Source organism: Triplophysa dalaica, chromosome 23 (genome assembly GCF_015846415.1).
Source record: "Triplophysa dalaica isolate WHDGS20190420 chromosome 23, ASM1584641v1, whole genome shotgun sequence".
In the NCBI taxonomy this organism is placed as follows: domain Eukaryota; kingdom Metazoa; phylum Chordata; class Actinopteri; order Cypriniformes; family Nemacheilidae; genus Triplophysa; species Triplophysa dalaica.
In genome coordinates this window covers 18,803,203-18,820,072 of record NC_079564.1, presented here as the reverse complement: position 1 = coordinate 18,820,072, position 16,870 = coordinate 18,803,203, and the positions used below count along the sequence as shown (strand labels likewise).

Genomic DNA, 16,870 nt, shown 5'->3' with positions numbered 1-16,870 from the left:
CTGCTAAAACACCTGAAGAGGCTTAAACAGTGACTTCAGGAACAGACGCGTTCACCTTAATATTGGGCTGCGCCGATTATTTGGCATATCGCATTCAAGAACCGCGAGAGCCATTCAAATGCGTACCGAGCAATCTGCACTTAAATCGCTATCGCATTACTTAAATTTGAACGCATCTATTCCTAAAGACGCTGAATAGCTTGTTCAGGTGTTAATCAGAGTTGGGGCTAAACTCGGCAGCAAAATGGATCTTGTGGGCCAGAGTTGAGAACCACTGGTGTAAACGCCTCTGTACGTTGTCTAAACGTAGCTGTGTTCAAGTGTGAAGAGTCTTCAGCTGACTTTTTATTTCAATGTAATTTGTTTATCTCTGTAATTTTGTCATCATTCGTGGCATCAGATTCCTTCAACAATGTCAGCATGACCTTTCCAAACATCTCTGAGATATTATGTGTCAGCAGCCAGGGAGCAGATTTCACTTGACGACACGCAGCTGAGACGCGCTCATAAAAGCCCTCATTGAGTTTCATGTGCTATTGATTTTCAATCCGATAACCGCAGCAGCTCTCGCTCAAATACCCAGATATCCATTTAGGAATTAAATCAATACCTAAACCCCACACCGCACTGCCAGAGCAGCAGAAACACAATGAGACTCGTAATGTATGGCCTGATGAGTACCAGGAATTGCACAAATGTGGTATGATGCTTCCGGGGGGAACTTGATGTTCCTGGACGTCCAGAGTCATGTTGGGAAAGGCCAGCAGGAGAGACAGAGGAGAACACGGACATTCAGATGGTGGAATGCACGTCCCGTTGAGCATAACCTGTAAGTAGACAGGTTCCATGATATATCATTCATTTATTAGGAATTATGAGCAAAAGATCCATCAGGAGCAAATCAGAATGCAGCTTAAATAAATATACAGATTCTATATATTTTGAAGAAAATGTGTGTTGTGTTTAACCATGCATAACTTGTTATATGGAAATCAAGATGACACATTTCAAATATAGCGGTGGACACAATGTCAAATCTCACTGCTTCTCCCATGTGTCTATTAATGTTTAGTCATGAGACGGCCCTGAACCAGTCGAATTTATTATTGACGTGCCCCCGTAATTGAATTTAACATGCAGATTTATGTGTTGCTATGGATCTGTTATATATTGATCGCTAAATATGCTTAAAATATAAATGTTTTTCCCTCACAAATGTATGCTTTGATTTTTTCGGAGACATTTATTAACCCACTGCGGTCATGTGGATTACTTTAATGATGAATGCTTTTAGGAGCTTCACCCTGTTGACACCCACGAAAGACGACAATATGATAAATATAAGGAATATTTAATATAAACAATATATTCATCTAATTTTATATATATTTTTTTACATTTAATATATAACATACATTTTATACAATTATTTAGTTATTATTGTATAAGTTTATAAATGTATGAGACTATTTTCTAGTGAACCATTCTTTTATAGACGGTTCATTGGACGCACGCGCCTAGCCCAAATTAACTTTCGGTCTTGTGTTTGTTGATCGGTCTGGCTAGTGGGTAACAACATAACTATTTATATATATTTTTTTTATATTCATATTTTATAGTATGATCATTGTATTAAATAAAAAAAACAGAAGTACTTTATATAGTGTTTATATTCTTTGGCATCATCCGAACTCGACGGTTCACTCACTGATCCTGTAGGACAGACACATCCAGGACCGCAGGTGACGGACACACACTGATTCTCAGGCCACAGATCCTCACAGCCGTACGGACACAAACCAGCACAGAGACTGAACTCCTGACCCGCAGGACAATCTGACCAAGAGAACAAATCTTTATTTATCCTCTCATGACTTTCTCAGGATCTCCATTGAACATTGATCACATGAACCCGGGCGGTCAGTGTACAGTATGTTTCAGAATGGACATCTGTCAGCATTGGGCAAATAAACATTAAGCTGTAAATCAGACACAAAGATTGATTTTCTGTTTGCACAGACACGGGCCGCTTGAGTTGTAGTGTACTGTAATGTTTTACGACATTATAAACTGAATCGACAGATGTTGTTTGATCATGAGCGTTTGGTGTGTGTAGTATACCAGGCAGGCAGCTGTTAGTATTGCATGCTATGTGTTGCTCCAGGGGTCCGGGACAGGCCGAGCCCCCCCGCTCTGGCTCCTGTAAGATGGTCTTTCTGCGCAGTGACACTCCTCCACCACAGGAGGCGCTGCAGTCTGTCCAGGACGACCAACCGCTCATAACACAACCAGCTATCAGGACAAACACAATAATATTACATCTATAAAAGAGCCATGCAAAAGAACAGCAACATCAACTTTTCAAAATGTCGAAATATATAGAAGAATCAATCCTGAAATTCATCATTTCTTAAAAAGAGACAAAGACGACGGGTCATTTTGTACAACCATCTTTGTTTTTTTCTGTGGTTGAGTGTTGTTTTGTCACACATGAAGGTGAAATCTCATTGGTTTACTTAACTTATTTAACATCAAAGACCAGAAGAATGTGGACGTGCTTGCATTTTATGGTTTTTTTGGGTGTCATTCAGTTGTACGACACAAATGTATAGCGTTACTTAACAAAATGACAACACCAACTACAGGCTGGGAATCTAGACGGTAAAAAAGTGTCTTTAGTTGTTTTCTAAGATCCATGTTGTCATCTGTAGCGCCTATAGCCTGTGGGTATCGTGGTGACGTATAGCACAAGTACGATATTTTGTCATTTTTAGTGACATGTGCTCACCTGGACAGGGCGGCAGAGAGCAGGTTTGATTCTGGAGCGTTTCTTCACAAGCCTCTCCTCCTGCGACAGGTTTGCAGGTTCGACTGCGCATCCGCATGCCTGATCCACACGACACTGAACACTCACTCCACGCTCCCCACGGACTGTACACAGGACACACCCGATCCGAACACTCCAGCGATCCATTAACACACAAGCTGCAGGAACAGGAAGAGAAATCTAACCTCCGTTCTGTTGATGCTCTAATGCATGGATGTGAAGGAGGAGGAAGAAATCATTACCAACAAAAGACCCTCCCATAAAACATACAAACATCTCTTTCATTCTCCAAAAGTGGTGTCAATAATGTGTCAAACTGAGCTCTGATGTGTCAAGTCCGCAATTGAAGATCTCAAAATCAACTTTTCTCATCAAATTTACGGTGAGTAGATTTACAATCTACATAAATTTACATCCAATATGCCCTTTTCACAATGACGTCACTTAACTTCCGCTTTCATGCAAAGCAGTGTATCATAACATCCGTCATGCAACAAACAAGAAGAAGAAGAAGAAGAAGAAGAAGAACTTCTGTTTTGTCTTCGAACTGATATTTAACAACAGTGACAGAAAAACTGACACAACACTTATTCAAGTAATTATCCCAGCACCTTCGCTAACACAAAAAGAAAAGAAAACACTTATCTTCATATTCAAACAGGTACTGTTCAACAAACTATTGTATCCTTTATCTAGCTTTGATCTTGTCATAAGCGAAAATTTGTCTGCAAGACGTTGCACATCATCTAGCCGTATTGTGGCAGCTGTGCAAAGTCCTTTCTGAGGCCCTAGTGGAAGTATGATACACTTCTTCACGGCAGAAAGGAAGATGCATGACGTCATGTGAAAAGGGTCTATTTAAGAACTGTCTTCTTTGTTTCAATTTTAGAAGAAACATCTGAAACTACAGGTTCTCTCACCAGCTGTTGCAGTCAATGGTTACGTTCTGACCAGGTTGGATCTCAAGTGTTCCGTTCTCCGCCAAAACACCACAGCGACATTTATCCACTCGCACACACGAGCCGTCCTGTGAGAGCCGCCCATCGGCACAGCGACACCCTGCAGAACCACATTACTCACGTCATTCATCAGCCACGTGTACATGTATCAGAGCAGACAGGTGACTTTTACAGATTCATACTGATACCTGCGTGACAGCGGCCCTGCAGACACTGAACGTGATCCCACAGGTCTGCGCAGCTGCGGGGACATCGATTGGCACAGGAGTCGTCGTAGACACGCCCCCTGTCCTCACAGTGCTCACCTGTGATTGGATGAAGACTTCAAATACAGCTCACACAAACAAAATATATCCATCCTCTGAACGGTGTGTGCCTTTATACCGGGACAGATGCCCGTGTTGCAGCTCTGAGACTGCGTCTGCAGGTTTCTGCAGTGAGGTGCAGGGTCAGCGGTCAGGGGTCGTCGCTCACGCTGACGGAAGCCACCGCTGCAGGGGTCTTTACAGACGCTCCAAACGCTCCACGGGCTCCAGTGACACACATCTGATGACCACATTCATGACACAGATCACACACACGTTTGGGTGTAAAGAGGAAACATGTTTGCACCACATACAACCCACCTGCGCAGACGTCGGGCTGTGTGCAGAGCCTCTCCTCCTCCAGCTCCTCCTCACAGTCGCGCTCTCGCCCGCTGACCGGCAGTCCTGACTCCACATCCAGACAGGCCCGAAACCGTCGCTGCACGGAAACAAGACCCAAACCCATCCCACCAGAGAGAGACGAGGATTGTGGGATACACGGAGAGCAGGAGGTCCATTCTGACCACTCACTGACCATCACTGACACACAGACAGAGAGGGGGATCTTATAACTCACAGTTTGGTTGTTCTCAGCGTACCAATAGAAATAATAAACTCAAAAGATAAAGTTTGATCAAAGGGTTATATATAGACACACAATACCTTCACATTCCCGTGAATCACACTGTAGAGAGCCATCATGACAAATACTGAAAAACACAGAAATCAAATCACATTGTGTGTGTGTGCAGGGGATTGTGGGTAATCTTGCTACTGTAGGCGCTCATTTTGGTTTTAAGAGCGTTTAGTTTGTTGACTGTATTCATATTAAACAAACGTTTGCCCTCTTTTAATGTATATCTATGAAATCATTTTGAGCTGTTTTATCCGTAAAATGATATTGTGTGACATTAATAAACGAAAGCATTTCATCTGAATTTTGGATAGTTGGACTGTAAAATATCTCACCATGTCCTGCAGCCCTCGGTGAGCAGCGCCCCCTGTGGGACGGTGACAGGCACGGGTCTATCTGAACCCTGATGTTGGAGATGAACACATCCGCACTGATCCGGCCGGACACATGAGCCGTTCTGCTGCAGGACACCCTGAAACACACATCTGCATTATAATGAAGATAACGCACAGAATCGAACACGTTTGATGTGTGTTTGTGATGTGAAGACACCTCGGGACAGAAGCAGCCGGGCGTGCAGTTCACACAGGAATCAGTTTCACCCAACAGATCACAGTGTTTCTCACACACCGATCCACATTCAGAGAACACGAAGGGCTCTTCACAGTCTGATGACACACAGAGAACTCGCACTGAAATATACTGAACATCACAGCCTCCACAGAAACACACAGCCTTCGTCAATGTGACCAGATGACGTTTAAACACTTCCACAATGTGTAATGTCACAATATTCAATAAAGTACCCTGATCAAATCAAATCAAATGCCCTCACAATTTCTACCAAAAAAAACCTTCAGACCTTGGTATAATTGTATGTAAAGCTGTATACTTTATTCACAAGAATGACTCAACACCAATGCCAATCTTGATATTCAGCAGTTTTGGCTTATTTTAAATCATTTTTTGGCGTCACTGTATCTGTCAGAGTACTGTAGTATCACTGTGGGACTTTCACCTTGGCAGTTTTCAGGTGTGCAGGGTCGACTCTGTCTCTCAAGATCAGTGCAGTGCTGCCCACCGGAGGCCGAGATGAGCGGTGCACGATACCTCTGCTGAAACTGAGATACACACGAACACACGGACCACTCGCTCCACTCGGACATCACACAGTCTGAAAGAGAGAGAGAGAGAAAGAGAGAGAGAAGGAAAGAGAGAGAGAAAGAGAAACAGAGAGAGAGAGAGAAAGAGAAAGAGAAAGAGAGGGAGAGAGAGAAAGAGAAAGAGAAAGAGAGAGAGAAAGAGAGAGAGAGAGAGAGAGAGAGAGAGAGAGAGAGAGAGAGAGAGAGAGAGAGAGAGAGAAAGAAAGAAAGAGAGAGAGAGAGAGAGAGAGAGAGAAAGAAAGAAAGAAAGAGAGAGAGAAAGAGAAACAGAGAGAGAGAGAGAGAGAGAAAGAGAAAGAGAGAGAAAGAGAAAGAGAGAGAGAAAGAGAAACAGAGAGAGAGAGAGAGAGAGAAAGAGAAAGAGAGAGAAAGAGAAAGAGAGAGAGAAAGAGAGAGAGAAAGAGAGATCTTTATTTACTGTTGTAGCAAATCTTTCTTATTATTAATGACCCTTTTTGTTTGCACTAGGTTTTTCAAAGACATAAGACACATAACCAATAAGAAGTATTAAAAAGTGCTTGACAACACAATATTTAATCATTTAAAAAGTTAAGGATTTTCATTTCCTGGAAAACAATGAATTTCGAGATTTTCTAAGACAGTGACAATGTGAAGCTACTGAACAATATTATGCAACAGAATGTGAAAATAAAATGTACATAAGTATTAAACATCGTTGTCTTTCATCAAGACCGTCCACTACTGATATCAGTTATGTTTTACCACAGTAATGTCACATTATCCTGGTTGTTTTATTTTTGCTTACCTGGACAGGGTCTCTTATAACACAACTGTGTCTCTTCTCTGTCTGTGTCGACCCCTGGAGGACAAGCGTAATCTCCGTCATCCTCACACACACACTGTCGACGTCTGGAGATTACACCAGCACCACAGCTTCGAGAACAGAGTGACCACGCTGACCACGGACACACGTCATCTAATAAAAATCACAAATCACACAGATCAACAATAAGCAGACATCCGTGAGGGTGTAACAGATAGATGACAGTATTTCAGTACCCAGACATGGGCCAGCGTGACAGTTCTGGGTGTCTCTCTCAGGTCCTGTACAGTATGTGCCATTGTTGCGTGGTGGAGGGTTGATACAGGCTCGGGTTCTTATCTGTTTACCCTTCCCACATGTGACGGGACAGTCAGACCACACAGACCACGGCGTCCATCCACCATCCACTGATGACCACAAACAACAATTCACCTGTCGAGACTCATACTTATACGATACAGTTCATAAATGAACATGACAATTCTCATCCATTTCTATTTATTTCTCCTGAACAAAACTGCTCTTTTAAAACAAAGTGTTATAAAGATTTGATTTACAAAAAGCTGTTTTTAATCAAATGTCATTTTTAAATGTGATAATGAGGTGACAGGCAGACGATACACACCTCGACAATCTATATCCTGACAGTATTCTCCCTCAGGAATGCAGGTACTAAACACACAGACACACACACAACAATATTTTACAAACACGGGAAATGGAAACATTACACAAAGTTTAGTGAATATCTTTTGGATAATGTCATGACGCTGTATCTCACCATTGTTTACATTCCCCGTCTATCCACGTGTCACCCACAGACCCCTCCAGCCCGTTGCGTACACAGAGCGGAGGACACAGCCCGGGGTCACATGATTTGTGTTGTACTTCCTCAAACTGGCAGTCAACATCAGCGCTCTCGGAAACCAAAGACCTGAAAAACCAAACCTGCATTTACAGAGAATCCAAACTCTCTGTTCAACATCTCAACTGAAGGTTAAACGGCACCTGAACCGCGTCCGTCGTCCAGGTCCACACGTGCTGCTGCAGGACGCCCAGTTAGACCAGCTGCTCCACGTGCATGTGCCTGCGCAGGTGTGGTTGCTGCAGGTGAGCGTGCCGTCTGCGCAGCTGCAATTATTACATCCCACCTGATGCGTGCTGCCCGCCACCCAACTCTGACCCGACGCGTCCAGACAGTCGCACTGCCATAACTGAACACACACTCCGTCCTGCAGTAACTGACCTACACACACACATACACACAATGAATGTATGCAGGAGACCCGACACGCGATAAACAGAGTCATATCAGTGTCTCTCGTACCGTGTGGACATCTACAGCCCTGCTGACATTCAGAGCTCCGCTGACACTGAATCCCCTGCTGGAGATCTGAACAGCGCTGTGGACACTCATTGGCACAGGACACAAAATCCTGGCCGGGTGGACAGCCATGATCATCTGTGTGACAAAAAAGAGACTCAAATGTTTCTCCATATCCTTCAATTTATACGGTATTTGCTTAAACGTCTGAAATGAGAGTTGTAGACAAAAATATAGTGAGGACCAGTGTTATTTTCGTAAACTAAAACTAAAACTAAGATAAAACAATTGATGAAAAAATGATTTCTTAAACTGAAATAAAAAAAATTAAATAAATAAACAACTAAAATTAAACGAAACAAAACTAACGACGAACTAAAATAAAATAATAATTATCAAAAATAAAAATAGTTTCCAGAAATAATGAGGTCTTTTCCCATTGTGGGTAATTCTGGCTTAACTGTAGCAGCAGCTGTTCTGTACTATAGATAACACGTTAAGGTCATTTGCGTGAAGAAAAAGACAGTAGGATGCCTGCCTAGTCGAAGACGACAGAGCCCTGTTTGGGACTATTTCCAGTTTTCGTCTGTAACTGGAAAAAGCAAATGTATTGTCTTGGTGCAAGATAAGATTTATGGGGTTGAAATAAGGGGGGAAAATCTGACAAACCTGAAAATACATTTGCAATTGAATCACCCCGTGGAGTCCAAAAACTTCATGATAAAAGATTCGGAAAGGAGGAGAAATAAAAACGATGATGCTAATGACGTTGCAAGCAGCTCACAGTCTCGGTGTGAGAAGCAGCAGACTCTGTCATCGTCCTTTCAAAGATCCAAGGTTTGCCCAACAACTTCCAATAAAACTAAAACTGAAACTAAAATATATAAAAACTAAAAGAAAATGGTTTACATTATAAAAACTACATAAAAAGTAAAAATTCAAGAATCAAACTAACTTAAACTGAACTGAAATTTGCAGCAAATTTGAAAACGATATTAAAATAAAAACTAATTATAAAAAGCAGAACTAAATTAAGCCTGTTGTGGACACCTTAATTCCTTTTAGTACAAAGCTAAACGTTTAATATAAATGTTGTTCTATTTCATAAAAGGACTGTTTCATTAGTTTTCAAAGTTTCATTTAAATAAATAATGTTTGTGATGAGATGTCATACCGCAGGGTCTGGTGTTGCAGGGTTTGACCTGGTTCTTCTCTCCTGTACACTTGCGGCCTCCATTTTTAGGGGGAGGACTCGAGCAGGAGCGAGTACGAATGGATCGTCCACCTCCACAAGATTTACCGCAGCGAGACCAAGAGCTCCAGCGAGACCAACCTCCATCCACTGAGTGACACAAACAAACAATATAGGTTGTGAGATAGGTATCCTAAAATAACAGATTATTTTCTTGTTTAATACTGGCGGCCCCATTTGTTATATTATTCAGCTCAGAAAGAAAAGTGTTATATTTTCATATTTGTATGTTCTCACCGCGACAGGCTCGAATGTTACAGAAGCGGTTTTCCACGTTTCCTCCAATGATGTCCTGACACCAGGTCCCGTTGACGCCCGGGGCGAGAAAGGTCCGGACACGCTGGTGTTGACCCACCCCACATGAGCGAGAACAAGGAGTCCACTCGGCCCACACGGTCCAGGAACAGTTCCTGTCGACACAATCCAGACCCTCGCACACGCCACCGTCTGAATACACAAACGACAACATCGACACATTTACAACAAATTAACAACCTGAACACAGCGAATCCCAAAATGAAATAGATTTAAAGATGAAGCGTGCTGTTTTTTCTCAGTCTCTCAGTGTGATGTTCAGGGTCCCACATAAAGAATACAATAGCTTACTTTATATAATTTACGACAGTTTACTGTATTAAATACTAGAGGCACTACAATGTTTCTGAACCTTACAATATTAATTACTGTAGTGCACTTTAATATTTTCAAGTGTACAGTAATATTTACTATAATATAGTACAGCATACCACTGTACAATTTAACACAGTTTACTATGGTAAAAACTACAGTATTTTTTCATGTGTGGCTAAAGCGAAATTACACAGAAAACACATTTCCTGTTTGCTGGACTCTGTTGTACATTTCTACATTTGTTTTGTAAATGAGGCTCACTGAGAGTAGAATCACAGTGAGTGTGTGTGAAAGTGAAGGTAAGTGAGAGGATCAGTACCGGGACACTGCGGCAGGTTACACACTCGATCCTGTCGGGTCTCTCCAGAACACAGCTCACGCACACACTCTCTCGTACGAAACTTCAGAGCGGGAGAAGACGAATCACTGCAGGTTCTGGAGCACCGAGACCACGCTGACCACTGAGAGAACCCCACGTCCTCATCTGACAGCAGACAGACATCAGACTTCAGACAGATAAACAAAGCTTCAAACATCAAATCAACTATAAAAATACACACAGAGTCATTACCTGGTTGCGAAGGTTCCTCCGTAGGAACAGGCACCACTGTGACACAAAAGACATCTGAATTACAAACTGTAAACAGCAGACTTACACCAATAACACATGTAAAGAGACGGGGTTTGGTTGTCACAAAGACTTCTAAGTCATGACACGTTTTCTGTCACACAATGATTTGACAGTGATATCAACAATATGCAAACACATAATTACGGGAAAAATACACAAAGTCCAACTATGTTTGTGTATATTTACTGTAATTAATCTATATATATAAAAGTTTATGTTATGTATAAAATATCATTACAATTCTTTTCTGTTTTCATATTTTAATATAAACAGCATTTGCTTGCTTCCTGAATTTTTACAGGTGCTTATTTTTTCTTTTGGATCTCAATGTGGTACAATATATATATTTATGTGTGACAACATGCCTCACTACAGGTTAATATTTGTTAAATCGTTTGTTTAAATATATTAACTGCAGTAAAGTGAGCACATTGTTCATGGTTGTCTCTATTATAATCAGATCTTCATGGTTTTGGGTGAGTGTTGACCTGGACAGTCAGGTGTCTGACAGTAAGCGGTGTCCAGCAGAGGCCCGTCACAGTCTTGACCGCCGTGAGCAGGTGTTGGCTGATCACAGCTTCTGCTGCGACTCTTCTGTCCTAAACCCCCACAGCTCAGTGAACATGGACCCCATGGACCCCAGGGAGACAGACCTCCATCACGAGGACACGGCACCAGAGAACAGTTCCACAGCCCGTGCTCACAAATGCTTTAAAACACAGAAGTGTAGTCATTTTAAAATGAATGATTAAGTGTTTGGAGTGTTTGGAGTAAATGTACATGTGTTACCAGGAGCTGCATTCATGCATCAGCTCTTCTCCAGACATCAGTTCTGTTCCCTCTGTGATGTTCTGGAGGTCAGGGGTCAACTCTGGGGTCAGCGACACGCCCTGCAGAGAGGCCAGGAACTCACTGTCCACCAGACACGGGCATTCCTACACAAAACCACAGACAGACAGATAGAAGTGAAGCCAAACCACAGATTGTCTGTAAATAACATGTAACACATGACCACATGAATGTGAGCTCACGTGAACGCAGGTCCCGTTGTGCTGGTACGTGTTGGGTGGACAGTGACAGCCCTCATCACAGCCCTCTGAGTAACAGCCCTCATGACCACTGACCTGAGAACAGCTGAACGGACAGCCTTCACCTGGGTCACACTCTCTATATAGACGACCGGGAGGACAACCCACGTCTACATGACACAGAGAGAGGCAGACAGACAGAGAGAGACGGATGAACAGACAGACAGGGAGAGAGAGAGAGATGGATGGGCAGACAAACAAAACGACAAAGAGACAGGGAGACACACAAATAGAAAGACAGACAGATACATACAATTAATCAAACAGACAGATGATAAGGCAGACAGACAAATAGATGGACAGAGGAAAAGAGAGACAGAGATGAATAGTGAGACAGATAAACAGAGAGAGAGAGAGAGAGAGAGACAGACAAGTAGATGGATAGATATATAAACAGACAGACAGACAGATTGACAGACAGACAGACAGATAGACAGACAGATGGAAAGACAGACAGACAGATGGATGGACGGACAGACAGACAGACAGAAGAGCAGACGGATAGACAGACGGACAGCAAGATGAATGTACAGAGAGAAAGACAGACAAGTAAAGGGATAGACATACAGACATATGAACGGACAGACAGATGAGTAGACGGATAGACAGATAAACATACAGACAGACAGATAGACAGACAGACAGACGGATGGAAATACAGACAGACAGATGGACGGACGGACAGACAGACAGAAGAGCAGACGGATAGACAGACAGACAGAAAGATGAATGTACGGAGAGAAAGAGAGAAAGTAGGATGGACAGACAGACAAGTAGAGGGATAGACAGACAGACATATGAACGGACAGACAGATGAGCAGACGGATAGACAGATAAACATACAGACAGACGGACAAACAGACGGACAAACAGAAGGAGAAACAGACAGACAGATGGACAGACAGACAGACGAGTAGACAGATAGACACATTAACAGTTGGACAAACAGATGGAAAGACAGACGGACAGACAGACCGACAGACAGACAAACGAGTGGACAGATAGACAGATAAACAGACAGACAGATGAATAATCTCTGTGGAGATTTTTTTTTTCTTGATCAAATATGCACAAACTGTATATAAATAAAAACCACAAAGCATTTAAAATCAGACTCAAGGACAAACTCTCTCTCTCTCACATCACTGACAGATCTGTATTCACAGAGATCACAGGGGATGATGGGAAATTTGACTTTCAGATCAGAGCAGTGTGTAATCAGAAAAATTCCCACTGACTTTATCATCCACTTGTTTTCCTCTCTTCAGAAATGTTCTGCTCTGAATGTTAACTCTCTGCTGGTTTTATGATGGATGTTTTGATGTTTAAAGCAGATCACATGTGAAGGAGCCTTTGACTTACCCAGACACACTTGTGTGTTGCACGTCTTGCTCTGACGCTTCATCCCAGAGCAGGGAGGAGTTCGGCAAACACGACTACGCCTCTGAGACCCTCCACCACAACTGACAGAGCACACAGACCACGCCGACCAGTCGAACCACGGCCCAGAGTCTAAAACAAATACAGTTACAGAACAGATCTGTCAATCAAGTTGAGACCAGATGTGTTGTCAGTATTGACGCCGAAACCAGTCTCACCTGTGCAGTTATGAGCGTTACACACTTTCAGCTGTTCACCTGACCCTGAGCACTGTCTGCCTCCTCCCTGAGGGGCGGGGTTATCACACTGACGTGACCGTATTCTAACCCCGCCCCCACATGGGGTGGAGCATTCAGACCAGGGTGCCCATTGGCTCCATCCACCATCCACAAAACAACCAGGAAGTGATTCACACTGGAGGACGCCGGCATCACAAGTGCTGGAAAAACAAAACACATTTTCAAAACGCAAGCTGGTTCCTACCTCAATGCTTTATCAGAACACGGTGTATCAAACAATATATCATCTTGATTGACAGATGAAAGACACACCATTTCACAAGGAGGAAATTACTGTACATAAATACATGAAGAATATACAATAATACCATAAATGTGCATAAAACACAAACACTCAACGGTCTGGAGGAATGAAGGAGAGATGTGATTTTACCAGTTATTACAGTCGGTGATCACCGCCTCTCCAGGATTGGCATGTTGCCAGTCTGATGTGCCGGACCACGACCAGGAAACATTAGCAGCATCTAACCCAACTGAAGCGTAGGAGAGAAATGATGTTTCAGTCGAGATCATGTGAGAAATCTGACAAAACACTGAACTCAAAACTTCCTCACCAGTCCACAACTACACAGCTAAATAAATCAGGCACAGCGATCTACAGAATAAATACTTGAATCATTTATTCTTGCTGATCCTGTGTACTCACACGTGCTGCTGTTGTGATATTTACAGCGACACAGATCTCGCTCCACACACACGCCGTCCTGCAGCATCATGTCTCCGGGACAACCGCAGGACGGGCTGCATCCCAGAACATCCACGCACTCCGTGTCTCCATGGAGATCAGAGCAAGAGCGAGGACATGGCTTCCCGCACGGCCAAAACTCCTGACCACCACCACAGTCTGAAGAGACCAGAGAAAAACTCACGTGAGGAGACAGAATTTGGCTCAGTGTGAGTTGTATATGGTGAAATTGTGTACCTGTACAGACGGTGATGTTGTCGTGGCAGCCGCGGGTCTGTCGAATTTCTCCATGACACGGGAGACCACCAAACCTGGCCGGAGGACTGTTACACACCCGCTGTCTGACTGATACACCTTCACACACATCACAGTCTGACCACGAACCCCAGGGACCCCACGAGCCGTCAACTACACATACACATGGACCCAACAAACACAGAACGTTCCCCTAAGGTTAGTTACTGGTGTTGAAAGGTTTGTATTTGCTTATCTTTATGGATATAAAACGTTAGTTTCATGGTCTCTATAACGTTGGGGGAACATTTCCCTAATGTTAGTGTTTGGTTCCCAGAACGTTATGGGAACCAGAAAGTAACGTAAAGAAAACTTTCCTGGAAAACCAAAAACGAACCTTAGAAAATAACGTTCTGGGAACCAAAAACTAACGTTAGGGGGACGTTCTGGGAACCAAAGATCGTTAGCTGGGGAGAGAGAGAGATCCATGACTACTCTTTGACATCATTTCACATAAATGAAGAAAATGACGATGAGTAAAACAAACTCATCTGTCTAATGATCAACTGAGGTAAATCAATGAAAGTGTTCTCACCAGAACAGAAGGTGATGGACGGACAGGGCTGTCTCTGGATCTGAACACCCAGTCCGGCGTGTTCCTCCTGCTGGTCTGGACACGACGCTCCTCCTGATCTGGGTTCAGGACAGGCACAGCTGCGGTATCGTGTCACCCACTCCGCCCCACACGTCTTTGAACACGGCGTCCAGTCGGACCACTCGCACCAGCCTCCATCCACTGCCAGACGGCACAGAAGCACACACATCAGAAATAATCACACACACCGTCTGAGATTCATCATCATCTGAAGACAAACCTGGACATGAGTTCTCACTGCAGCTGAGTTTTCCTCCATCACACGTGCTGAAATATCACGAGAGGAATGAGTGAATCACATGATCATGAAGAATGAATTCAGGAGGTTTGACAGGTAATCTCTCACCAGTTATTACAGCCGTCTGGAGCGGAGATCATCTCTCCGGGTTTGACTCGTAGTCCTGTCAGCACGTCCAGACAGGGACAAGACTCTCTCTCTACACACTCGGAACCGTTTGAGTTCAGAACTTTACCATCGGTACAGTAACAGCCTGGCTCACAGCGCCACTCACAGTACTGTACACCAACAGTGACATAAATAACATCAAACGCACAATGATTTAAAGAGAGATTGTGCATGTGTGTTTTATATTAGCGGACTTACAGATAGATCATCACATGAGCGTGGACACGACGGCCCACACGCACTGAGCACACTGCCTGGAACATGTGAACACGGAGCCACTGCACACAGAACACACACATTAGCATCACACACACAGAACACACTCATTTCTTCTCCTACACAGATCATGCACATACACAAACAAATGCACACACGCACACACACGAATAAATGCACACATACACAAAGATCACACATACAAACACTCACGCACTAGCACAAATGCACATACACACAAAGATCACACACACACACAAAGATCACACACAGGCACTAACACACGCACACATGCAAACACACACACAAACAAATGCACACACTCGAATGAATGCATACGAGTGAATCACACACACAAAGATCACACAAGCACAAAAGATCAGACACACACACACTTAGGAACGAACACACACGCACACACAGAGTGAGGTGATCACCTGGACAGTGGTTTGTGTTACAGGTGATGAGTTCAGTTCCCAGTCCTTCACAATAGTCTCCATCAGGTCCTGTGATGGGTTTATTACAGTCTCTCCTGCGACTCCTCACACCTCCTCCACATGATTTACTGCAGTCTGTCCAAGACGTCCACTCACTCCAGCCTCCGTCCCCTACAAATCAAACATCTGAGTCCTCCAAACACTTCATTCTGATATATGACAGACAGTCAATGTTACTGACGGCTGCAGGGCGCTGAAGCACAAACTCTGTCCTCTCTGTCCGGCCCGACACACGGCAGCCCGTATCCCACCCGCACCGGGTCAGTACAGAACCGATAGCGAGACTGAAGACCAGCGCCGCATGACACTGAACACAAACCCCATGGAGTCCAAGATGACCAGCTGCCGTCCACTGAAACACACACACATAGAGAGAGAGTCACATACACAGAGAGAGACAGAGAGAGAGAGAGAGAGAGAGAGAGAGAGAGAGGTTGTGTGCGTGGTCTTACCGTTACACTCCACACGTATACAGTTGATCAGTTCTCCTGACCCACATGTGCTGAAGGATTAAAGAAACACACACACATACATGAATAGAAACTCACATGTGACAGTGATGTCATGATTTTTCAGATGTGTGTGTGTGTGTGTGGTTTTGTGGATGAAACTACCAGTTATTACAGTCTTTGGAGACTGTTGCTCCGGGTTCATACTGCTGACCGTCAACATGACAGCGACACAGAAGAAGAGACACACACGCTCCTTCCTAACACACACACAAAAACCAGATTTACACTTTGTTGAGAGACAAATAATGTGATATAAAAACAGATACACCCATACTGCAGACATCCACATATAGACAGACTGACACACACACACACACACACACATAGTCTTGACCAACGCACACACACACACGCACACACGCACTCACACGCACACACACACATGCATG

General features: G+C 43.6%; 1 protein-coding gene across 1 annotated transcript in view; it reads right to left on the bottom strand.

Annotated features, from left to right (window-relative positions):
• Positions 1-16,870, bottom strand: part of sspo (SCO-spondin) — a 50,290-nt gene that overhangs the window by 9,579 nt on the left and 23,841 nt on the right. Inside the window, exons 48-85 of the mRNA XM_056738778.1 lie at positions 16,584-16,678; positions 16,422-16,471; positions 16,151-16,321; positions 15,910-16,080; positions 15,455-15,534; positions 15,197-15,366; positions 15,071-15,117; positions 14,791-14,991; positions 14,199-14,369; positions 13,923-14,120; positions 13,650-13,749; positions 13,196-13,416; positions 12,960-13,109; positions 11,541-11,707; positions 11,299-11,444; positions 10,998-11,218; positions 10,450-10,485; positions 10,198-10,362; positions 9,486-9,695; positions 9,171-9,338; positions 8,000-8,134; positions 7,681-7,918; positions 7,454-7,606; positions 7,298-7,344; positions 6,909-7,079; positions 6,655-6,825; positions 5,744-5,899; positions 5,278-5,393; positions 5,061-5,197; positions 4,755-4,801; positions 4,413-4,631; positions 4,171-4,332; positions 3,975-4,091; positions 3,748-3,886; positions 2,789-2,985; positions 2,122-2,292; positions 1,709-1,836; positions 682-827 (exon numbers count right to left, since the gene is read on the bottom strand). Coding sequence (XP_056594756.1) covers positions 682-827; positions 1,709-1,836; positions 2,122-2,292; positions 2,789-2,985; positions 3,748-3,886; positions 3,975-4,091; positions 4,171-4,332; positions 4,413-4,631; positions 4,755-4,801; positions 5,061-5,197; positions 5,278-5,393; positions 5,744-5,899; positions 6,655-6,825; positions 6,909-7,079; positions 7,298-7,344; positions 7,454-7,606; positions 7,681-7,918; positions 8,000-8,134; positions 9,171-9,338; positions 9,486-9,695; positions 10,198-10,362; positions 10,450-10,485; positions 10,998-11,218; positions 11,299-11,444; positions 11,541-11,707; positions 12,960-13,109; positions 13,196-13,416; positions 13,650-13,749; positions 13,923-14,120; positions 14,199-14,369; positions 14,791-14,991; positions 15,071-15,117; positions 15,197-15,366; positions 15,455-15,534; positions 15,910-16,080; positions 16,151-16,321; positions 16,422-16,471; positions 16,584-16,678 — 5,588 coding nt within the window. The remainder of the gene's footprint in view (positions 1-681; positions 828-1,708; positions 1,837-2,121; positions 2,293-2,788; positions 2,986-3,747; positions 3,887-3,974; positions 4,092-4,170; positions 4,333-4,412; positions 4,632-4,754; positions 4,802-5,060; positions 5,198-5,277; positions 5,394-5,743; positions 5,900-6,654; positions 6,826-6,908; positions 7,080-7,297; positions 7,345-7,453; positions 7,607-7,680; positions 7,919-7,999; positions 8,135-9,170; positions 9,339-9,485; positions 9,696-10,197; positions 10,363-10,449; positions 10,486-10,997; positions 11,219-11,298; positions 11,445-11,540; positions 11,708-12,959; positions 13,110-13,195; positions 13,417-13,649; positions 13,750-13,922; positions 14,121-14,198; positions 14,370-14,790; positions 14,992-15,070; positions 15,118-15,196; positions 15,367-15,454; positions 15,535-15,909; positions 16,081-16,150; positions 16,322-16,421; positions 16,472-16,583; positions 16,679-16,870) is intronic.